Below are 26263 nucleotides of genomic sequence, written 5' to 3'. Positions count from 1 at the left end.
CCAACTATAGCCCCTATATTATTGCTGGAGGTGAGGAAAGTGTGCACAACTGCTGTGCAGTATTCTCAAGGAGCTCTACGTACTAGTGGATCTCTCAAGCTTTGCTCTTGATAGTAGAGTATTTCTCCATCATATCTTGAATGCATTGAACACCTCAGTTTTCCACCCTTCACTACTCATAATATTTTAAATGTATGCATATAACCTGCTTTCATAACTCTTACCTTTACTGCCATCAGGTCACAGAAACAAAGTAATGCAATTTAGTATCTGGAACTAAATGAAACAATATTCTACTGCTGCTGGGTCTGATAAATAATTATTGTTTTAAAAATGTGGAAAAGTTATGTGTCAAGAATTTTACAAAATCACCATTTGCAAAATAGACTTTATTGCATATTGTTTAAAATATGACATAGTTTAAGAAAATGTATGCAGATCTAAATTTCGTAAGACATAACTGTTTTTAATACATCTGTATTTTGCCGAGAAACTAATACACGTTTTTCTATTTCATTTTCTCTTTCTAGTTCAACATGTATTGTAAATTCCTTGACCAAGATGACCACTTCTGGTTGCAGCTTCAGAGTTTTGGGCACGATATGATCTTCTGCGCAGTTCTGGGTCTCGAAAGGTTTCCAAATGAGGACCAATCTGAAAAATTGATATGTACAATGTCTTAAAGAGTCTAACATTTCACAGTTCAAAATTATGCTGCGTATAGATCTAGGAGTTTAAACTGTATGGAAAATGCACATAATTTAACATACACAAATATGACAAAGTGAAAAAATTCAACAACTGGCATTAATCAGTGAATAATCACTATCAACAGAGTACCAGATTTATAACATACATTTTGACTGACTCAAAAAACAAGCAATTGCATTGACTAGCTGAAGATAAAATAGACAACTGAGTTACTCTGGGAATTAGAGAATGCATATAATTTAATTATTTGTAGACCAGGGCACAAAACATAATACTTCTTTGAAAATACAAAATTAGCCAGCAAAGACAACCAATTCAAATAGCCAAACAGCTAGGTACATGTCCAAAATTAGATAATTCTTAAAAAAAAATACTTGCAGGAATATACTAAACTAAAGTAAACTGGATATTTACATGCTGTGTGGAAATAAGCCGTAATACATTTCAATCCATACAGAATAACTTAGATGTGATTACACAGTACTAACAAAACACATACAGATAAGTATACTTACAACCTGCAGAAATAAATAGACTAGGAAGGCAGGCTTATATCTGGTCTAAAACATGCATTGTTTAGTTAATCTTAGTGCTGGCACATATGATGACTATTTAAAACCTTAAAGAAAGACTGGCAGCATGTGCCAGTGAAATACAACAGTTTCAAACATAGTGGAGGAGCTAGTCTGTTTTTCTTTTAAAAATTTAAGAAGTATCAGAAACAACCAAGTACATCGCTGTATTTTCCATTAGAACAGCCAGAACTAGTCAAGGTTTCTTTCAGTGATATTAATAAAAGATTTTGACATCAAGGTGGTGTGACACCTCTGTCTGGACCAATACAAATGTTATAAAGGGAACACGCTCTGTCCTTTGGACTATAAAGGCAGGACATGGTAGATGGCAAGATCAAGTTCCTGTCAAAGGTGTACTAAGTAACATGGATGGAAACACCACAATATGGCAGAGCAGTATAGCACAGATTTAGTGACCTGAGGAACAGTATTCCTCTGCTTATAAGAAAGAAATTGAGCATAAGACTTCAGAGAAAAGTCAGATTAATTATACTGTGGTGCATCCAAAGTCCAATTCACTAAGTATGAAGCCTTACCAAATACTCTAGCTGGTAGAAACCAACAACCACACCCCAACTCACACAGCAATAGAAAAAATAATATACAATTTTAATTCATGTGAAAAAAAGAAAAAAAGGGAATGTTTTAAATAAAAACAAGGTCTATGTGACCAATCCAAAAATAGCAGCTGAATTACACAGCATGAAGTACTTGCTAGGTATGTCCAAAGAGCATTTTAACTGACAGCAATGGCCAGATCCAACAAGGTACACACACACACACACACACACACACACACACACACACACACACACACACACACACACACACACACACACTCAAAAGTAGCTGCCACAAATATCAGAGTTGCCTACTGGAAATAAATCCTTCTATCTTCTCATAGTTTGTAAGAAGGCGAATCTGAAACTAAAGGTAGAAATGTTGAAAGATTCACTGAAGTCTGACATCGCTTTTTTTCACTGATAGTAACAGTGCCTCTAACAGTAAATAGTTCCCACATCTAGTTGCAATTCCCTTGACAGATTTACTTATTTGGGCTTTCTGGGAGAGGAAATAGTTTTTTTGGCAGCAAGAAGCATGATTTTTGCCTTTCCTATGGTGCTTCTTATACTGTCATAGAGGCATAGTGGATTTATGGTAGTGTCTTCAGATGTGGTACTGCTCATCATAAAAGTTGTAATGTCAGGAAAGATGCAAGGCAAAGTTTTAGTTTTTGTTTCTCTTTGTCTCACACATGCCATACAGTTGTCAAAGGAGAGGAAGATGTGATTAAAAAGGGCAAAAGCTGGGATAAGAATATGTAGATCAGATCAACTGAAATGTTAAAGATTAGAAATAATACGATGAGACTGAATGCTTTGGTGTTTCCGAGGGACAGAAAATAAGATGGACTTCTTATACTGTACATAGTGATCAACAGGCAAAAACAGGGAGGCAGTAACTGAAAATGCTGCCCATCACTCCAGAGAAAGACAAGTTTCCTGTAGCTGTGTGACGTACCTAATCTAGGGTACTTACTGTGTATGGGACTGCAACAGATTGTGGTACAGCAGAGCTGCAAAACAACAAAAAGCTAGACCAAAGTATGACACCAACAGTCAAAATAATGCTGGCGATAAACAGTAACATTCCCCATAAGTGCCATTAGTGCTCTCTTACCTTAATGTCAGAAAAATGGTGTCCTTGGCAGTATATTTGCAAGTTTGTTTCAGGGGATACAAAGGTAGTCAATTAGTAGGCTTTTGTCAGAGGTGACATTTTGTCTGAGTTGGCTTTTACAACTTGTTAGTAGTACGGAATCAGAGAAGAATGTAAGTGAAGAAAACAGAATCAAACTCATTGATAATCAGACTGTTTTCAGCATTGTGCTTTTTGCCAAATCTGTACAAATGATAAGTGGAGGAGCACTTCCCACTCTTCCATATATTTTCAAACATGTCTTTGCTGGCCGGATGCCACTTACATATGTTCCTTAAGACATAACCAACTCTGTAGAAAGCTTAACTTGCTGTAGATAATTTGATCAGCGATGAAGTTTGAGACCATAAGACGACTTTCAGATTGGATGTCTGGGTTCACTGACATGTAAATAGGACTGCAACTTGGCTACATGCTTTAGTTTTCAAGTTATTACTTTATTATTATAATTGCATAGATTTCTAATGTGAATGTCTTCAGATTCAGCTCATAACAAACATGAACCTTTTATTTGTTTTCTCTAGTCCAAATACTTAATACATAATCTTATAAATATATTTTGCTTTTATAACATAGAAATCAAAACCACTCCTTTGTTGTCTTTGAAAGGGATGTCAGCTAGGGCTGCAGTTCTTTATATTACCAAGTGGATCAGTTGTGTGACATCAGAAATTATAAATAGCTGCTGTGCTAGTACTTACAGAGGAAATGAGCACATAACTGCAATAGCACTTTAAGTATGAGGTACCAGATAGCTATGTTGAGAGACAGAAAGACAGAGAGAGAGGCATGATAGCTTTCATTCACTCTTTCTCCATGCCTTCCAACTGTAACACAACCATCATGCAGGCAGCCCCATTAGACAATTTTGTTTTTTGTTGAAAGCACACCAGAGTTGGCATGTACTGGAAACGGCACTTCCTTATGAATATGCATATCCCCCTCAAGAAGCCCGGCCTCCATCCCTTGTGAGTGGGTGACTCATCAGGTCTCCAATCTCCACCAGGGATTCATTAATGAAAATCATTCCCCAAGACACACACCCTCGGACTACCCCCCCCCCCATGAGAGGTGAGCAGGCAATGCTTCTTATTTCCTTTCCATCCCTAACCAGTTCCTCCAAGAATCAGGTTGCTACTTGAACCTGGTTCAGCTAGTTCACAGTCAGGGCTTCAGTCTATGTTATGGAGTCAGCATATAGAAACATGACGGCTGGAGAAGATGGAAACCGCTAAGCAAACAAGCAACAAAAGGGTTAATCTGCAAATAAAGGAGTGGCAATAGAGCAGAATATAAAGGAAGACTAGTTTAAGGAGGGTGAAACAGTGAGTGATAGGGCATAAATATCCATGCCTTCACACCCAGTCCTATTCAGCAACTAGTCTCTAGCTTCTGTAAAAGTTTTTTTTTCTAAAACTGCTTCAATGTCCCCTGATTGTGTCTCTGCTGAATCAATTTTGCCTGCCTAACATTTCAGTTATTATAGCCTGTTTATAGCTTTTATGAGGCCTTTAATGCCTTTACAATTGGTGCTTAGTTATACCACCCAATGCAATGTACCCAATGCAATGACCAGTATTGCGAGTGATGATATAATGCAGTTTTCCTGGATTTTTATTTCCAACTTATAAAAGCTACAGCTTTTCACTAAAACACACTTTCAACTCGGCGAAATTTTAGCAATAATTATTTCATAAGCATATTAACTGAACTAATTAAATAATCAAAGCTTGTTTAAAATATGAATAACAATCCCATCCAAAAATGACTAGTCATGCTATGTAGAAGCATGGCTTCCCCTTTCTGTCCCATGTCATTAAGTAATAAGCAATGGTTAGCCAATCCATAGCCTTTTACTGTTTGGTAAGCACTTGAAGTGGGTTGCTAAGAGATACTGATCTCAGCGTTTACCATGTGATCTCTAAATCACTTGACTAGAGACTGCTAATGTGAGTGTAAACAATTTTGGGGGATGCTTTCCTATTACAACTACCTAAAACTACATATAATGGCTGGACATCAAATATGTATGTGCAAAGGGTGAAATACAAACTGCTGAAATCAGAGATCCAAGCAATTTTCTTTTTTGTTTTAAATTATGGAGATCAGAGGTGCGGGGAACCTAAGAAATAATGACCACAGTAAAATATTTCAAATTTCTAATCCTGTCCAGATTAGTGGACACAATAAAGTATCACAACTTTCTACTTCTTTCACTTACATCACAGTCTAACATCCAGTCAGGGAGGTAATAAGTCAGAGTTGGGAGATGCTGAGGTAGTCTGTGTAAACACAAATGAACAACAATTGTTCAATACTAAACAGCTGTCAAAATGGACTGGCAGGAAAAGGAATGCAATTGGAATGCATCACTGTGGCCTTTACCTCGGCAATTATGATCACAGTTAAACTTTAGGGGTGTGAGTATTCAAAATGTGGCTATTATTAGGGATTGGGGGGATAGTGTGTGTGAAGGCAAGTGAAACTGCATTAACTTGATAACTGCAAAATAATTATCAGTATGGTGTACCACGGAAGGACATTGTATGTCTGCAAGAGCAACAGGTTAAAATATATTACTGTAACTATTATTTATTTCACTTTGATCACTATCATACATCCAGAAATGCACACATTCAGAAAGTTGTTATCCTGTGAAAAGACAGGTTATATGTAAAAGGAAAGGGCTATTAAATAATCACGTTTAACTGTTTACATGAGTTGTTGTGAAGGAGCAGAGCATATGTCTGACAGCAATAGGATAAAATACTTTACTATGGCCATTATTATTTTTATCATGGTCAAATATTAGAGGTGTGAAAAGAAAGTCGTTATTTTTGTGATGAGGTTGGGAAGGGAGGAAAGCTGTGTTTGAAAACAATGGCAAAGTCACACTGAAAGGTTGCAGAAATTACTTTACAGAGAGGAATAGTTGTTTGTCTGACAGCCAATGAATTAAAATCCACTATATAAATAAACAAATATAAATAAATATGTATTACTCTTCTTTACATCCCTCCTGGCAACAATACAGCTACACTGGAAGATATCCTATACTGGACAGCCATAACACTTCCACTAAAATGCTACTAGGTGATGTCAATATCAGTTGGTTAGACATAACCTCTAATGCCTCTGTAACTAGTGTGATGCCCCTGTACTGGCCCAGTAAACAAGGAGCCTCAATCCTCACCACTAGCACCAGTGAGGGACATGCCCATTGGAAGGATGACAAGTACACATACAGTAAAGTACAATTTCCCTTAAGAGCACACAGAGATCACAGTCAGTCTGGGGCTGGCCTTCCCCTCTCTCTCCGGATCCCCAGTAAGACTCACCACTGGCACAGCCACAAGGTCTAGATCCCAGCTAAGTGGTCAAGCCAAAACCTCTGGCACCCTCCCCGCCCAACCAGCACCCTGTGTCCCCACCCAAGCAGCCGACACAAACACACTTTGAGATTCGATTTATATATAAACACAGACACTCCTGGGGAAGGCCAGCACAGGTCTACCAGCCACGTCCCCCTCTGCCCTGACCACAAGGCAGTAACCACTGCCACCAACCACCCTTACTTATCAGCTACCATAAGGCCCCTACAAAGGGCGACCAACTCTACCATGCAATGTCACTATCATCCAAATGGTAAGTGTGTCCAAGACTAAGGCTATATAGGAGTGGCCTGTACAGTGTCACCAAATACATATGCAAGCACTCTAACAGCTTAAATATCTCCAAACAAACCATCCACAATTAAAAGGTTTAACTATATTTAATAATAATAAATAATACAAGAACAAGACAATACTCAATAACAACACAGTGACAACAGAGTTCAGAATCACAGGAAATATTTTAAAACAACATTGCAGGGCAGTCTCACATAAATACAGAAAACATCTAAACTAATCTTACTAAGTTCCTGTCTATCTCTAAGAGAAATCACTGTAATCTAATTCTTACTTACAGAGCCAGACAAGTGCTGATGAGAGGATGCTGTCAGATCCAAAGACAAATACAAAATGCACAGAATCACTCTCTGAGATAGTTCTTAAGTTATTATCAAATATTTCTGGTGGGTTATCTCAGATTACATCATTCTTTGTCACCTCTGTGTCAAAAATATGTATTTTTCAGAAGTTTGCCTGGAACTGGAAGTCGTAAAACAGTTAAACACTTTTACATTTGAAACCTGTAATTATTTATGTTTTTAGCTTTAGACATTCTGTCTTCTAGCTGAGATAAACACCATCATAAACAATTCACTTATTTTCTTAGAGTTTGCAAGTTAACTCTATTCTTTTCCAATAGGGTACACTGTGTTACATTCTTGAAGCTCAGCACATATACAGTTTAACACACACTTCTGCAACAACAGTTTAATATACACATAACATATAGTTTTCTTACATTTGTAAGACAAGCCTATTCACAAATGACAGAATTATTTACAAAATTCCAGATAGCTGGGCTGGCAGCCTTCACAATCCCCCCCCCCCCCCGCCCCGAAAACTCAAGCTAGTGTTTCAAGTGACCCTTGAGAAACAATGCTTGAGAGGGTTGAGCTTTTCTGGGAATTCCTTAACACATTCCCTGTCTTGAGAGCCTCTCTGCATTGGCATTGCTAACCCCACTGTAGTGCTGCACTGTTGTCATATCATATCCTTGCAACCCTAGGCTCCATCTTAGCAACTTGCCATTTTGCTGGCTGGCTCGATGTAACCATGTTAGGGGACTGTGGTCTGTAACTACAGTGAATTTTCTTCCATACAGATAAGGCTGAAGTTTCTGCAGTGCCCAAATTATGGCTAGACATTCCTTTTCTACAGCTGCATAGCATTCCTCCATGGGTTGGAGCCTACGACTGAGATAAACTACTGGGTGCTCTTCTCCCTCTGAAGAAATCTGGCTAAGTACAGTCCCCACCCCACGGTTTGAAGCATCTCTCTGCACAACAAATTCTTTGCTGTAATCTGGACTGGCTAACACAGGAGGTCCTACCAAAGCTTCCTTAAGCTTCTGGAATGCCTGCTCACATGCTGGAGTCCACACTACCTTATCTGGCCTGTTTTTCCTTGTCAGGTCTGTGAGGGGAGCAGGTTTGGTACTATAATTGGGTATACACTTTCTGTAGTACCCTGATGTCCCTAAAATGCCCTCATGTGCTTTTTGGTAACAGGTGCAGGCCATGGCTGATTGTCTTCCACTTTGGCTGGTTCTGGCCTGATCTTTCCACTCCCCACACTATGTCCCAGGTAGGAGACCTTTGCCATAACCACCTGACATTTGCTGGGCTTAATGGTCAACCATGCCTTCTGTAGTCTGCCTAGCACTTCCCTGACATGCTGATGGTGCTCTTGCCAGGAATGGCTGCAGATGGCAATATCAGCTAGGTAAGGAAGGGCAAAATCTCCTGATCCTGTGAGGATATGATCTACCAGCCTCTGGAAAGTTGCTGGGGCATTTTACATCCCAAAGGACATATTTGTGAACTCATACAAGCCAAAAAAGAGTCACAAAGGCTGACCTCTCTCTAGCTCTGGGAGTCATGGGCACCTGCCAGTAATGATTGGTAAGATACATAGTCCCAGCCAGCTGCTCTAGGGCTTCATCTGTCCTAAGCATGGGGTAAGCATCTGACACCGTGTGACTATTTAATTTCCTGTAATCCACACAGAACCTGGTGCTGCCATCCTTCTTTGGTACTAGCACCACCGGGGAAGCTCAGGGACTGCTGGACTCCTGAATTACCCCTAGTTCCAACATTTCCTGTAGCTCTTCCCTCAGAGTCTGTTTGACTCTCTCAGGCACCCTATATGGGGCCTGCATAAAAGGCCTTTGGGGTCCTGGACTACATGAAAAGAGACATAGAGGAGCTCTCTGAGCATGTAGCCCAGGCTGGTATGACCCTGACCTTGAGTAGCATCTTACCATCACCAAGAATGATGCCACAATATGAAGACAAGATGATCAATTTCAACAATTGGCTTAAGTATTGGTGTCATTCAAAGGGGATCCAATGCCTGTCAGCCTGGGATGACATGCTCGACAAGCCACGATGCTTCGCTAGGGACGGCTTGCACCTGTCACCCCTGGGCTTTTGGATATTGGCAAAGGCTCTTGCTACCCCATAGTACCTTTTGTAGGCAAGGCTCAAAAGACAAACCCACCTCCATAGGTATCACAAGGGATAAGAAACTAAGAGTAATGCTACTCAACACCAGAAGTCTAAACCTCAAGATGCATGCACTCAAAACTCTCCTTAGCATGGAGAATACCGATATCTGTGCAGTAACAGAAACCTGGTTCAAGGCTCCCGAGAGCACCCCAGCACTACCAGGTTATACCTCATACCATGCTTTTCGGTCCCAAAACTTGGACCGAACCACAAAAGGAGGGGGAGTATCAATATTCATCAAAGATACCCACACCTCCAGGTTGGTGGCACAGCACGAAGCATCAGAGTCTATCAATGTGCAACTAACAGTGGGTAAAACTGCCTTCCAGTTTATAGCCTGCTACAGACCACCCTCCCAAACCCAGGAACCCCACTCGGCCTTCCTGAGAACAATGGAAAATGTGAAGGTCTCTCCAAACACCATTATATTGGGCGACTTCAACTACCCAAACATAGACTGGGAGCATTACTCTAGCTCCAACACCCTAGCCCAAAGGTTCCTAGAATTTATAAACTCAAATTCTATGGAATAAGAAGTTATGTACTCACCATAATGTTCCATCTGAGTAGGTATCTTCATTTGTCTGCAACCTTTGGGATACGGATCCGATCTCGGATCCGAGCCGGCAACTTTTACCACAGCATAGATCCGAGCTCCTAGCTCCTCCCTTTACCCATAATCCCCTGCTAACCCTGACTGACCTCAGATCAAGTTTGCCCGATATAAGCATTGTTATTGTGCCCCGGAAGGGGCTTATCCAAGACAGTATCCTATAGGTCAGGGGGAAGGAGGGGGGATGGTTGCAGACAAATGAAGATACCTACTCAGATGGAACATTATGGTGAGTACATAACTTCTTAATCTGAAGTAGGAACTTCATTTGTCAGCAACCTTTGGGACAGAGTCCCCAGCTACCTGAATCTTGGGTGGCCTTTATGGAAGAACATTCCGGAGCACTGCAGAGCCAAAGGATGCCCTAACTCTGGAGACAACATCCAGTTTGTAATGGCTGATAAAGGTATGAGATGAGGCCCAAGTGGCTGCGGAACAAATATCATCTAAGGGAACCCTAGATTTAAAAGCTGCTGAAGTAGCGACGGCCCTAGTAGAATGAGCTCGGACTCCCTGAGGAGCAGGCCTTCCCGAACTCTGATACGCTAAGAGGATACAACTAGCTATCCACCGTGATAGTGTAACTTTAGAAATTGACTTGCCTAAACTTGTTTTGGCAAAGGAGACAAACAACTGGTCAGATTGCCTATGACCAGCAGTTCGATGAATATAAAAACGTAATTGTCTGTGCACATCCAAGGAATGCAGTTTGTACTCTCCTTTGTTTTGGTAATTGGGAAAGAACATGGGAAGATTAATAGATTGATTAATATTAGCTTCCGAAGACACCTTAGGCAGAAAGGACGGATTGAGGTAAACTCTATCTGGATGGAAGGCTAAATACGGTGGTTTAACACATAGAGCCTGAAGTTCAGAGACCCTTTTAGCTGAAATAATGGCCACCAAGAAGGCTGTCTTCCAAGAGAGGTATTTATGATCAACCGTAGCTGCCGGCTCGAAAGGGGGGCTACTCAAGGCTTGGAGAACCAAAGACAAATCCCATGGGGGTACTACCTCCCTGACCGGAGGTCTGAGAAGGAAGGTACCTTTGAGGAAAGCCTTACAAAGCTTGGAAGTAATTAGAGAGCCCGATTCATACCCTACATGATAATGCGAAATCGCTGCTAGTTGTACCTTGACTGTAGAGCAGCTAGCCCCTTGATGAAAAAGGGTAGTTAGGAAATCCAAAACCGACGTAAGAGGCGCCGTGAAAGGATCCAAGTGATGGCGCTCCGCCCAGATGGAGAAACGTTTCCACTTACTTCGGTAGACTCTTCTGGTGGAAGGTTTATGTGCTGCTACTAGGATGGCTTTGACTGGTGAGGAGATTACGGGAGTCCTTATCAGGAGTGGAACTGGAGCAACCAAGCAGTCAGCTTGAGGTTGACCAGGTTGGGGGCCGGAAGACCCAGAGGGTGAGTAATGAGATCCGGGAGTGGATCCAGAATCCATGGTGGATGAATCAGGTGAGACCACAGGTACGGGAACCATGTTTGACGAGGCCAGAATGGGGCAATGAGGATCATTTTGCTCCCCAGCCGACTGGCTTTCTGTAAGAGTTTCAGCATCATGGGCAATGGAGGGTAAGCGTAAAGGAGACCGGGAGGCCAAGCATGTACTAGAGAGTCTCTCTGGGACTCCCCCTGAGGGGGGATTAGAGCAAAGTAACTGTTGCATTTGGTATTTGAAGGAGAGGCAAAATGATCGCAACAGAGTTTCCCCCATTAGGCAAATATTTGTTTCGCTACTAGAGGATTGAGAGACCATTTGTACAGAGTCAGAATCGAACAACTGAGCCTGTCTGCTAGGATGTTGGACCGTCCCGGAATGTGCGTTGCAATAAGAAAGCGGTTGGTGGAAATCGCCCATTCCCACACTCTCATGGCCTCTTGACAAAGAGGATAAGACCTGGTTCCCCCCTGTTTGTTGGTGTACCAGACAACCGACATGTTGTCCATTTGTACTGCAATTGTCCCAATCGGAAGAAGGCTGTGAAGTGCCTGCAACGTCAAAAGCACCGCCCTCAACTCTAGGACATTGATATGCAAAGAGATCTCTGTGTCGTTCCATGTGCCTTGGACCATTCTGCCTGAATAGTGCCCCCCCCACCCCAGGCAAGAGGCGTCCGTGGTCACTGTGGCGACGGGGGAAGGCATCGAGAATGGTCATCCCGTGTGGAGACTCGGGGACTGGAGCCACCATATGAGTGACCCTCTGCAAGCCCTGCTTAGGGGAATAGGATGGGACAGGGGGTTGCGAGACAGGGACCGTTGTACTTGGAGGGTCCACTGCAGGACCCTCATATTTAGGCGGGCTAGGGGCAGTAGAGGAATAGCTGCCGCCATGGACCCTAGAGCCCTCAGGATCAATTCCGCAGGTGGAGCAGGAAGTCTGAGAATGGCCTGGACACGCAACCTCAGGTTCTGAAGCCGATCGGGAGTCAGGAAGGCAAGCATTATTCTGGAATCCAATCTCGCCCCTATGAAATCTATTACCTGTGTAGGGACCAGAGAGGATTTGGTCATGTTGATAGTCAACCCTAGACGTGGAGCAAGGTTGAGGAAATAATCCCTGCCTGAACAGAGCAGATGCCTTGTTGGGGCGATGAGGAGCCAGTCATCCAGGTGCGGAAAGACCTGAAATCCCTGAAGCCTCAGGTGGGCCGCTATGACCGCCAAGACTTTGGTGAACACCCTGGGGGCTGAGGTGAGACCGAAGGGAAGGGCCCTGAACTGAAAGTGACTGGCTCCCAGCCGGAAGCGGAGGAACCTCCTGGAGCGTCTGTCCACTAGAATGTGGTAGTACGCATCCTTGAGGTCTATCGAGCACATCCAGTCATTCTCCCGTAATAGGGGGAGAATAGATTGTAAGGTGACCATTCAGAACTTTTCTTTGGGTACTGCCAGGTTCAGGAGAGAGAGATCGAGAATGGATCTCAAGTCCCCCATCTTTTTTGGTACCAGAAAGAACCTGGAGTAAAACCCCGATCCGAACTGATCTGGGGGGACGGGTTGGATGGCTCTTTTTTGCAAAAGCTGCTGAATTTCTGTAGCAGCTGCCTCCCTTTGATTGGGTGGTATGTTGGGGAGGCTTTTGGTTTTGGGGGTTACAATAAAAGGAATTTGGTAACCTCTGGATATGATGCGAAGCACCCAGCGATCTGTTGTTATGGACTCCCACATTGCTAGGTGCTTTGAAAGACGCCCCCGACTGCCTCCAGAGTGGAGCAGCCGGGCAACCCCTCAGGGGTTCTGCGTGGGCCTCTCAGAGAAAGGTTCTCTGGACCCAAAATTTCTGGGACCCCCTCTGCCTCTTGGGCGGCGTCCTCCCTGTCCTCATCTGCCACGAGAGGACTGGTTGTCCGGAGCAGACTGGGACTGATGCGATTTTCGGAACCACATCTTCTTCTGACCCTTTTGGTTCTTGGAAAACGACCTCTGGGGAGCAGAGAAGCGGACTCCAACAGCAGACAACGTCTTCCTGTCTTTCTCACTCTGGACTAAAGTGTCGCGAACGGTTTTGCCAAACAGTGCAGAACCATCAAAGGGGGCATTCACGAATGACACCTTAAAGGGTTCCGAGAAGTCACAGTGTCGGAGCCAGGCCTGACGCCTAATTACCAGGCCGGCTCCGCCAGCTCTAGCGGCTCCTTCAGTGGCGTGTGACAAGAGCTGCATAGAGGTGTTGGAAACTGAACGTAGAGTAGACATTCGGGAGGAGTACAGTTGCTTGTCTCCTTCCGACATGGACTCTGGGGGGGGTGCAGTGTATTCTTTTATTAGATCTCGCTGCATCCGGATGACGTGTGCCATATAGTTCAGCGCTCTCATGGAGAAGGTTGCTGAACTAAAGACCCGCTTCCCAGGCGGTCCATCGCTCGAGAGTCCTTACTCGGCGGGTGGACCGCAGAGCTCTCCTGAGCCAGCTTTCTCTTGGTGGCCGCCGCCACCAACATGGCATCCACGGGGGGACCTCTGCTCCAGTGGGTTCTTTCAGCAGGGGGACTCAGGATTCTATCCGGGCATTTGGGGACTGGCTCTACAGTGTCAGGCTCCTTCCAAGCTCTGGTGGAAATAAGGTCCACCAGGGGGTCGGGGGGAGGGGACACCCAAGAGGTAGATGGCCCTGCTTCGAACGCCTCTAGGAATACGGACTCATCGGAGGAAGCCTTGGGGGCAGACCACCCTCCCCTAATCCTGAACATTTCCATGATGTCTCCAAAGGAGACATCCTCGGGGGGTGACCTTGGGGAGCCTTCCCCTTCATCTAAGTCCGTATCTTCGGTAAGGGACTCAGGTGAGTCCACGTGCCTCCTCTTGCACTTGGCTTTGTGAGGGACCTCCTCGGGGGGGCTGTCCGAGGAAGACTCACCAGCAATATCACGTTCCAAAGGAACACCCAGAGATGCTGAAGCAGGCTGTCCCGAAGGCCGGGTGATGGGAGCCCGGACCAGCTGAGAGGGAGTGCAGGGGGGAGCCGAAGCCAGGACTGGAGGTCCGGATGCACTCAACAGTGCCCTCTCCACCACCATGAAAGCCAAGGGGGAGCTACTCTCGATAGGCTCTGAGAGTCAGCTCCCACTTGGATCCAAAGCGGGGACCTGATCTGGGGCCGAGACCCTCGGATCCGAAGGACCCGTGTGCTCCGACTGGGAGGGAGCCGAAGTCACACAAAGTCCCTCAGATCCGAAGCTCAGTCCACGGCTCTGAGAGGTCGGATCCGACATACTCGAGGGACCAGTCGGAGCCAAATTAACTAGTACTGTTGGCTCCGACCCACCCCCGGATCCGACGCGGCTCGGCTCCGAATGCTCCGAACCAGGGAAGCGGGACGGAGAAGGAGCAATTGGAGCAAAAAATGGGGTCGAGCTCCCCCCCCGGAGGGGGGGGAGGCAAGAGCACTCCCATCTGCAGCTGGGCCTGGATGAACCTGCTCATCATCTGATCCATGTCTGCATCTGACATACTGAAGGTGGACCTCGACGAGGCCACCAAGGCAGACCTAGAGTGTCGCCTCGATGACCTCAATGGGGACCAGGTCGCCTCCTCCCCAGGTCCCGGTGAAAAACAAGGGGACCGGAACTGAGGAGGAGGCGATCCAGAAACCCTGGATGGAGAAGCCCGCTTGGCGGGCGGGGCTGAGGAAGAGTCCTCGGCCCGCCGCTTATGGTGCTTCTCCTTCCTTTTGGTTTTTCCGGCCTCCCTCTCCTCCGGAGCCGAAATGGGAGGTTGAGTCCAGACCGGAGGGAGGGAGACAGGGGTGGCTACCACCGAGGGCTGGGTAGCGGCCACTGAAGAACCGGAGGCCGGAGCCGAGTCCCGGGGCAAAAGGCCCGGCAGGATCAGCTTCGACCTCCGGTCCTTAAGTGCCCTGGGGTTGAACGCTGCACAAATCCCGCATCCCGAAGAGAGGTGTTCAACCCCAAGGCACCTAACTCACCGGGTGTGGCCATCCGCCGGTGAAAGCTTATGGCCACACTCGGTGCATTTTGAAAAGATGGCTTTAGGGGCCTCCGACATGTTGTACAGAAAACACACTCACTAGGCCCCTACACACACCATAAACACACACTACGAACCAGCGAGGGTAGGGAGGAAAAAATTCTACAAAAAAGATATAAAAGAGAGAACCTGAACAGTCTTACACACTCACACAAGAGAAAGTACTAAAAAAAATCAATTTTTTCTCACAAAATTCACTGAACTACCAGGAGCTCGAAATCCAGCTTGTAGGCTTGAAGCGCGGCAAACTAGATCTGAGGTCAGTCAGGGTTGGCAGGGGATTATGGGTAAAGGGAGGAGCTAGGAGCTCGGATCTATGCTGTGGGAAAAGTTGCCGGCTCGGATCCGAGATCGGATCCGTATCCCAAAGGTTGCTGACAAATGAAGTTCCTACTTCAGATCAACTTGTTACCACTCCCACAACAGGGGAAAACATACTGGACCTGATCATCACCAACATGGGGACTCTATGCTCCAGACCAGAAGTGTATCCCTCACTGGTAAGATCAGACCATAAACTAATCTCACTGGATATTCACATCCCGACCCCACCCCCTGCCCAGAAAACCACAGTGAAAAACTTCTCTAAAGCAAATTCCACACTCCTCAAAACCGAGGTGGAATCCTTCAAAGCCCCCGGGCCTGTGGAAAATATGGCCCAGACCGCAAAATCCTTTATAAACGCATTCTATGAACACCTTCAGGAATGCATGGATCATGCAATCCCAAATAAAACCAAGACCCAATCCTCCAAAGGCAGACGTCCTGTCTGGTGGACCCCAGCCATAATCAAACTATACAATAGAAGGAGGAAGTTACTACATGATAGAGCAAAATCCCAAAAAGGGAAGGCATCTCTGATCAGTATTAACAAAAAACTACGGGCACTCATAAAATCGTCTAAGGTCAGCTTAGAGAGAAAAATTGCACAGGACACTAAGGATAATAATAAGGCTTTCTTTAGTTATGTTAGGAACCTGGGTGGGAATTCCCAGATATGCTCAGAATTAGTCCAAAATGACAAAAAATACACCGAACCCACAGACATTGCCAACATCCTAGCTGACAGGTTCAGCTCAAACTCCCCCCCCACCAAAAGGGCGAATATCTATCCCAGCAGAGTGCTGCCCCCCTGGCATCTCAGATGCTCAGGTAAGAGCCGCCCTCTCCAAAGCAAATAACACAGCATCAATGGGACCAGACGGTGTCCCAGGCTGCGTCCTACATGAACTCCAAGAAGAGCTAAACCCAAACATAAAACTACTGTTCAATCTCAGCCTTACTACAGGATATGTACCCAAAGAATGGCGTACAGCAACAGTGGTCCATCTCCACAAAGGTGGTGCCTCAACGGATCCTGGAAACTATCACCCCATAAGCCTGACTAGCTTGGTCTGCAAAGCTATGAAAAGGATCATCATGGACCTCATAAATAAAGATATTGGGGACCTACAGACACTGGATCCTACCCAGTTCGGCTTTGTTAAGGGCAGAGCCTGCCTCTTAAACCTGGTCAATTTCTTTGAAACAGTCACCAAGGCCATTGACGAGGGGAAGGTGGTCCACACAGCCTACCTGGACCTCGCAAAAGCCTTCGATACAATACCCCACTCGGGCATTATAGATAAGCTCACCAGCTTAAATATAAACCCCTATGTCACTAGATGGGTTGCAAACTGGCTCAAGGACAGAACCCATATTGTTAGAATTGCTGGAACCATGTCAGACACCAAACCAGTTACAAGTGGCATCCCACAAGGCTCAGTCCTGGGACCTCTCTTGTTCGGTATACATTTCTCGGAGGTGCAGGCAAACACGGCAGGACTGTGGTTGACCAAGTTCGCAGATGACTGCAAACAGGGTGCCATAATCGACTCTCCAGCCGACACAAGCATCCTCCAAAAGGGCCTCATAGAAACAGACAACTGGTGTCAGAGCCATGGCCTCAAGCTAAACGCCAAAAAGTGTATAGTCATCCCCTTTGGCAAAAACAAAGTGCCCACAAATTACCACATAGGTGCTAATCCATTAAGTACAGAAGAAGTAATTAGGGACCTGGGGACCCAAGTTGATAGCAATCTCTCATTTGACAACCACGTGGCCAAAGTGGTTAGAAAAACATTTTATATAGCCCACCTAATCATGAAGCCATCGTGCCTCTTTACTCATTCCTCATCAGGCCCATAATTGAGTACAATGCCCCTTTTGGGATGTACCTTACCAGACACCTGCAGCAACTGGAAAGACCCCAAAAGTACCTCACCAAGAGGAACAAAGGGCTCAAACAGATGCCATATGCTGCCCGGTTAAAGAAACTCCAGCTCTACTCAGTGGCATACCGCCTGCTCAGAGGCGATCTGTGCCTGACGTATAAAGCCATGTCCAACCCGGAATTAATGGACATGCTGCGTCTCAGAAAATCCAAATCCCATCGAGCTATGTGCTTGAGAGACTTGAACTTCAGCACTGAAATAAACAGGACATGCTGGAGGGACAAATTCATAACCCAGAGGCTCCCTTCACTCTGGAATAAAATCCCAGTCCAGGTTAGGCAGAGTCCCTCATTGACTCTCTTCAAGAGGAATCTTGATGAGTGGATGGGAGATCGTAGGTTTACCCCGGGTATCACTTCTGTGTCACTGTTAGACAGAGGCACAGTATACTAACCTCGAAAAAGGGCATAGCAAAATTAATTTAAAATGGGTGGCGAAAGCCAAACACACTCTGGCTAGGCTTATAAATGCCCTAGGGCAGATAGCCTAGTATGAACCCATGAACCTATGTATCCATATGGTGCTGCACCAGGTGAGTGCACCCTGGTTTCCCAGTGAACATGTCCCCAAACTCCTGTAACACTGCTCATATTTCTCGAACCTGGGTAGAGGATAGTTGCTGGGACATTGCTACCCCTTCCAGTGAGGTGTCAGTCTGAGCCTCACTGAGGAGATCAGTCACCAGATCCCAGAGATCACTCAGACTCCTCCTGCAATCCACTGCAAATACTCAGCACAAGGGCCTCCCTATCACGGTCATGTTTCATCATGTTAACATGGTACAGTTTGTGCCCCTGCCTCCTGCCTAGTAGTTCTACCTTGTAGTTAACATCACTGAGCTTCCTTACCTCCTTGTAGGGTCCCTCCTAGGCTGCCTGCAGCTTGTTGTATCTGACAGGAATGAACCATTAACTGCTGTCCTACAGCATACTCTTTAGCTCGAGCATTCCTGTCATAGCAGACTTTTTTCTGCTGCTGGGCTTCTGACAGGTTCTCCTAGGCCAATCCCAAGAGTTCCCTGAGCCTTGTCCTGAGGTTTAGGACATATGCCACAACAGACTCCTTGTGGGATTCACACTCATCCTCTCACCCATCTCAAATTAAATCTAGAGGTCCCCTCACCCTATGCCCATACAACTCAAAGGGTGAAAAACCTGTGGATTCCTGGGAAACCTCTCTGTAAGCAAACAACAGATGGGGCAAATATTTGTCCCAGTCCCTCTTAAACTGGTCTGCAAATGCCCGTAGCATGGTCTTGAGTGTAGAGTTTAACCTCTCAACAAGACAGCTAGTTTAGGGATGGTAGGGGGTGGTCTTTAGGTGCTTCACCCCACATTATTTCCACAGACAAATCAGTAGGTCTAACATAAAATCGGCATCTCTGTCAGTCAGTATTTCTTTTGGGAAACCTACCTTGCTGAAAATCTCTAACAAAGCATTTGACACCTTTTCTGCCTCAATGGAGGACAGAGCTTCTGCCTCAGGGTATCGTGTAGCATAATCTACTACAATTAGGATATACATTTTCCCTGTGGAACTTGGGGTACAAAGAGGCCCCGCAATATCCATAACTACCCTCTGAAATGGCTCCTCAATCACAGGCAAAGGCATCAAAGGAACTTTCACCTTGTCTCCTGCCTTGCCTACCTTTTGGTACTTCTCACAGGTCCTGCAGTACCCTGTTACATCTCTGGAAATCCCAGGCCAATAAAAGTTCTGCATAATATGTCACTTGGTACATTTTATGCCCATATGACCTGCAAAGGGAATATCATGGGCTATGGCTGGAAGTGCCAGATGGTAGGATCTAGGCACTACCTACTGCTCTACTCACTCACCCTCTAGCCCTCCCACAGGGGTCCACTCTCTGTACAGTAACCCTTTGTCCCGGTATACAGATTCCCCCTTCCCTTGAGAATCAAGTGCCTTACTAGCTACCTCTCTCAGGCCTTGTAATGTAGGGTCTGAGAGCTGAGCCTGTCTCAACTCTCTCTTTGTAACCCTTCCCAGCTCTCCTTCCACAGGAAGTCTGGTATCCTCTGACAGCGGTGCCTCACTGTCAGCCTGGGTACCACTACTCACCTCTCCCCTTACAGTCATGCTGTCCAAGGGAACATCAGTACCCACAAGCAGCTGTGGCTCACCTTCAGTCTCACTGCTACAGGGTAGTTCCCTCTCTGAAGTAACCACTTCGCCAGTTCTGGCAGCAAGTGTGTAATCTGTCTGGGTCTCCCCCAGGCTATCAGACCCACATGCTTGTCTCCAAGCCTGACTGCGTGTAACTGCAGGAACACATGGTACTGCATTACCAAAATAATTCCATATCAAGACATCTGCAGGGTAGTAGTTTGGTACCCTTGTTATCTCAAGACAATCTACTGTTGGCATTCTGTCACTTCCACTTACTGGCTCTCCCACCTTTTGTTCCCCACCTTGCCTCCGTGGACATCTATATGTTACATGACCCCACTGGCTGTATTTAAAACATTTAATCCTAGGTCCTGGAGGTGTACCTGGACTAGTGGCTTCACCTTCTACTGGCAGATTCTGTTAGGGCAGTCTGGGCTGCCCACCATGGGTTCCCTTAGATCCATGAGCAACACTGGGTGTCCCTTTCCTGTGCAGTGATGCCCTGCTTGCTAGGTATAGGTCTCTCTTCTTCCCCAACTCATCTACAGTATGGCATTGTATATCAGCTAATCAGATCCTCATGTCTTCAAGCAAAGTGCTAAGGGCTTGGTCTCTCACCAAAAGGTCCGCCAGCCCTTCAAAAGTGGTGACCTGACATCCACTCACCCACCTATGAAAATAAGTGCTTAGTTCAGCAACATATTCACACACACTTTCATCTGCCTTGCATCTATGCTCATGAAACTTTTTCCTATAAGCTTCAGGAGTTAACTTAAAACATTCTAGCAAAGAGTTTTTACAACATTATAATTTAAACAATCAGTGTCAGATAGTTTGGAAAGAACAGTTACAGCTTTACCATGGAGTAAAGGGGTCAGGAACTGCCCCCAGAGCCCTCAGTCAACATCATACTCTGTACATACCCTCTCAAACATAAGAAGGAAACTATCAAAATTATCCCCCTCCGTAAATTGTGGAAGTAATATACTGACCCTTGTCATCTCTGGGGCTAAGCCACTCCCCTCCCCACCCCCTCCACAACTCTGGCAAAGAGTCAGCACCCCCCTCACATTGCCCCTGCCTCTCCCTCTCCTCAGCTCTCAAGCATAGCAGTTTCTCATTTTCCTCAGTCTCTAGATGCCTCAGTCTCTCCGCTGCCTCTATTTCCAAATGCCTGGCCTCCAGCTCAAGTGTCTTTAACTCCAGATGGACTTCCAAGTCCTCTGTGAAAAGGTTGAGCTGTCCATTCTCAGAGAGTTACACATCCCCACAGCCATCTGATCTGATTGTCCTCACAGCCACTACTCTCAGACGCAGCTGCGAATAAAGCTGCAATCATGTCTGCCCTAGTCAGGCTGGCATGCACCAGTCCCCCAGCCTGGCACATCTCATCCAACTGGCTCCCCCACCAGCCTACCACACTCCTCTGCTGACACACTTGCCTGCTCCCCTGACTAACTAAGCTAAAAATAAAACAATTGTGACATGAACTCTGAATGATCACTGCATGGCTGATTAAGAGTACAAGCACCTTCAGTGATCACTGTACACAAGCCACAGGAATTCAACATCCACACCACTAGAAGCCAACCAATATGCGCACCAATACTAAACAATATGTGATGTGGCTATCCCATCACTGCCAAACAATTAATATGTGATGCTCCTGCACTGGCACAGTAATCAAGGAGCCTCCATCCTCACTATTAGCATCAGTGAGGGACGTGTCCATTGGGAGGATGACAAGTACACACACAGTAAAGTACAATTTCCCTTAAGATCACACAGCGATCGCAGTCAGTCTGCGACTGGCCTCCCCCCCTCTCTCTCCAGATCCCCAATAAGACTCCCCACTGGCACAGCCACAGGGTCAAGATCCAAGCCGAGTGGTCAAGCCAAAACCTCCAGCAGCCTCCCCGGTCAACCAGTGCCCCATGTCCCCACACAAGCAGTTGACACACACACACACACACACACACACACACACACACACACACACACACACACACACACACACACACACACACACTTTGAGATTCAATTTATATACAAACACACAGACACTCCTGGAGAAGGCCGGCACAGGTCCACCAGCCATGCCCCCCTCTGCCCAGACCACAAGGGAGTAACCACTACCACCAACCAGCCTTACTTATCAGCTACTATAAGACCCTTACAAAGGGCAACCAACTATACAATGCAGTGTCACTATCATCCAAATGGTAAGTGTGTCCAAGACTAAGGCTATTTAAGAGTGGCCTGTACAGTGTCACCAAATACATATGCAAGCAATCTAAGAGCTTAAATATCTCCAAACAAACCAGCCACAATTAAAAGGTTTAAATATATTTAATAATAAATAATACAAGAACAAGACAATACTCAATAACTCAACACGGTGACAGAGTTCAGAATCAGAGGAAATATTTTAAAACAACATTGCAAGACAGTCTTACATAAATACAGAAAACATCTAAACTAATCTTACTAAGTTCCTACCTATCTCTAAGAGACATCAATGTAATCTAAGTCTTACTTACAGAGCCAGACACGTACTGATGAGAGGATGTTGTCAGATCCAAAGACAAATACAAAATGCACAGACTTGCTCTCTGAGATAGTTCTTAAGTTGCTATCAAACATTTCTGCTGGGTTATCTCAGATTACATAATTTTTTGTCACCTCTGTGTCAAAAATACTTATTTTTCAGAGGTTTGCCTGGAACTGGAAGTCATAAAACAGTTAGACAATTTTACCTTTGAAACCTGTAATTATTTTTGTTTGCAGACAATAGAAAGAATTTCTAGCTGCAGACATTCTGTCTCCTAGCTGAGATAAACACCATCATAAACAATTCACTTATTTTCTTAGAATTTGCAAGTTTGCTCTGTTCTTTTCCAGTAGGGTACATTGTGTTACATTCTTGAAGCTCAGCACATAACATACAGTTTAGCACACACTTCTGCACCAGCGGTTTAATATACACATAACATAGTTTTCTTACATTTGTAAGACAAGCATACAAATCATATTACTATTCACAAATGACATAGAATTATTTACACATTCCAGCTAGCTGGGCTGGCAGCCTTCACAACTAGTATGAACTTACATAGTTTCATACAACTAATTAATTGCCCAACACATTATAGCAAGGCATCAAATTCCCTATTAGACTGGATCCTGGTATCAGACCACAGCAAATGTATCACCACAGATATAATGTCAGACTCTCCTAATCTATACAACCACACACACCAACTTAAATAGTATGTTTATAAAACAACATGCAACTAGTCCATGTTTAACACAGAGATATTAACTACTACCCTATCAGCTATTAACTGGAACATCCTATAAATCCACCCCTTAGACGATGCTGTAAATGACTTTATTACAACTTTCTTAAGTATCCTAAATAGCCTTGTACCTCCTAGAAGGTAGAGACTAAAAACAAATAATGCAATTCAGCTATCCAAAAAGAGTACAATGCTAATGCAGGATAGAGAAAAAGCATAGAAAGAATGGTAAAAATATAAAACACCACAATATGGAAACTTCAGAATGCTTCACATCTGTACAAAAAGTAAATAAATGAAGACTAAAAAACTAGTCTATAACAACATTCAGAGCATTAGTAAACACACACAAAATTCTGGTCAGCCATTAAAAACAATTTGTCAGAACAAACTTTGACATATGAGCTTGACAATTCAAAATTCTGAAAATCAGAGTTGAAGAAGTATTCACTTTTTCCCCATGCCTAGTAAAATTGGAATTAGCTAACTGCTTAGCAGCAGTGGGATCAACTAAAGCTATAGCTGTTGGGTCAGGTTTGGAAACACTGTATAAAAAATTAAAATAATGAGGAACTGTATACATCCTAGGTTCTTTTAGGAACAGCTGGTTGACTATCAGGAAAACTGCAGGCAATAACACACTCATCCTGTGAAGCAGGCAGAAGAGAAGGAATGGGTGTAGATTCTGGAAAATCCTTCTGCAACAACTCAGTATTTTCTGAGGGACTGAGAAACCTCAGTGTTATCCCAATGAAAACACTGGCACATTCTATTAATAGTCTCAGAAAAAGAGAACCCCCTACTGGGGAAATCAGAAACTGAGCTCTCCTCTGAGTCAGAATCAGAAATTTGAGGGGAAAATGTACCTGTCCCTGCATATTCCTGTTCAGATTCAGAATTTTGAAACTCTTCAAGAAAATAGGAAGCGCTTTTTCTTTTACCAGAAACTACTTCACAAGAAGGATCAATAGCCTGAATTAAACTCTTAGCCAGACCCAGTAAACTACTCTGATCCAAGTAAAATGAGGAGGAGTAGATACATGCTTGCTTTTCTGTTCCTGTTTGACAGGAAAAATTGGGTCAACTGTGTTACTAATGGCAGCAGCAGTTTCCCCAGGAATGGGCTCAACATTCTGACAGCAGGGAAACCTTCCTTGTTCCCTCTCCCGAGACCAACAAGAGTGGCTCTCCCTTGCCCTCTGAGGGGATCTCAACAGCTGCAGAGGATGTGGCTAACCCCTGGTGCATAGTAGCTGTAGGTGCTAAACCACAGGGAGCAGGGGTTAAAGATGAGTGGTTTGAGGTCCAGCAAATGGCCACAGCAGTCATCCACCTGCAGTTGATGAAAATTGCTAGACTGTTCATAGGTAGGTACTAGGCTATCGGCCAAAGGGCCTATGTAAGCCTAGCCAGCAAGGTACCATAGCTTACGCCACCCAAGAAAGCTGTTTTCCTGTGCCACTGTCCAGCAGAGACACAGAAGTGATCCCTGGGGTGTATTTCCTATTTCCCAACTACTCATCAAGATTTTTTTTTGTGGTGAAAAAGGCTGATGGCTTATTTTTTTCTTTTTGTAGCTGGAAAAAAAGACTACCATGTGACTGGCAGTCTGTTCCATGGTCAAGCTGAAAATGGTGCCTCTTTCTTAGAGAAGAACAATTGCCAGTAAATACTACCAGTGCACAAAAGTTACTTTTTTGACAGAAAAATGCAGTATAAATCAGTTTAAAAGACTATGCCAGCCCCCCAAAAAAGTAAAAACACAATTTTCCATAGAGAAAAAAAAAATGTTTTCAGTGGAATCTGTATGATTGGTGTTCAGCGGCAAGGACTAAATAGTTACAGGATACTGTGGACAAAGTGAAAATGAAGACTGGGCTGCTGAATGAGGCAGGTTATGATGGAATGGAGGAAGAATCATGGGAGTGAAAAGGGTGACAAATAAGAAAGGAGGAGGAGATTAAGGGGTGATAAAAGAATTTTAAGAATGTTCACGGGATGATAAGGTGAAAGAATGATGAAAGGCAATTAGAAAAGGAAACTTAGCTAGACAAAAGGCAATTGGCAAAGGAAACTTAAATGGACAAAAAATTAATAACAAGGATATTGAAAACATGAGGGTTACATGAGCAGTGAATATTTTGGTGAGTGACAGGAAAGTCTGGTACTAAGTTGTTGGCTTTTCAAGCTGAAGGGCAACAAAAAAATGGAGGCTACAGAGTTGCTAGATGGTGATGTGAGCCAGAAGGGTATTTGAAATGTTTTCATGTACTTTTACCAGGAGCTTTATATGGGCAGTCCTGAGAAGAAATGACAGGAGTGATTTGGGAAGATAAGAAATGAATGAGGATGCAAGACAGAAACTGGGAGCAGAGCTGACAAAGGGTGAGGTGCTGACCACCATAAGGAAAATGGAAGGAGGGAAAGTGAGTGGAAGAGATGATTTTCCTTTATACTTATATTAGCTAGTAGGGGGTTCTGCTGTCTTTAATTCAAATCTAGAGGGGAACAAACTGGTAGTGGCAGTGTCACCAAAAGGAAGCCAGGAAAAAGGGGATCTGCAAACTACGGGCCCATTTTATCGGGTCTACTTCATTTCACTGAAACTCAGTTGCCTGTGCACAGTTCACTGAAAGCTCATTTCACTGAAAACTCATTTGACTGAAACTCATTTCATTGAAACTTATATATGGCCTTTTCCCCACTGTAGTGTGATCCTGGAGTTAGTATATAAAGTAAAGGAGGAGTTGGGGGGCACAGCCCCCCACATTGGGGTGTAGGGGTGTAGCCCCCCACCTATTTTAAATGTTTAAAACCTTACATATGGATACTTAGAAGTCCAATGAATAACTCTTTCCAGAAGACAATATATAACCAAATTATTTGGAGGGCTATGGCTCCCACATCCCCCCTTACTTTATATACTGACTCCAGGATCACACTACAGTTGGGAAAAGGCCATATATAACTTTCAACGGAATGAGTTTCAGTCAAATGAGTTTTCAGCGAAATGAGCTTTCAGTGAAATGAAGTAGACCCCATTTTATCCACTAACATGGATGATCACATGATTTACGTGAGGATGATGGTGGCTGGACTGGAACAGTTTATCCCTCATTTGGTAGAGGAATCACATGTAGAATTTAAGGGCAACAAATCATTGGACCAATGGCAGTTCATATTTGTGGAGGCAGACAGCAAACATAAAGCAGAAGTGGTCCACTTTGACTTTAAAAAGCTTTTTGATATATGGTGTTTTTTTTT

The 26263-nt window shown here is 44.5% G+C and overlaps 1 protein-coding gene across 1 annotated transcript in view; it reads right to left on the bottom strand.

Moving 5' to 3' along the window:
- Positions 1-368: 368 nt before the first annotated feature.
- Positions 369-26263, bottom strand: part of CFAP77 (cilia and flagella associated protein 77) — a 2131249-nt gene continuing 2105354 nt past the window's right edge. The window contains exon 6 of the mRNA XM_044058808.1: positions 369-654. Coding sequence (XP_043914743.1) covers positions 532-654 — 123 coding nt within the window. The 3' untranslated portion in view covers positions 369-531. The remainder of the gene's footprint in view (positions 655-26263) is intronic.

Source organism: Protopterus annectens, chromosome 16.part0 (genome assembly GCF_019279795.1).
Source record: "Protopterus annectens isolate FY-2018-M chromosome 16.part0, PAN1.0, whole genome shotgun sequence".
Taxonomy (NCBI): domain Eukaryota; kingdom Metazoa; phylum Chordata; order Ceratodontiformes; family Protopteridae; genus Protopterus; species Protopterus annectens.
This window is presented reverse-complemented; position numbering and strand designations above follow the sequence as displayed.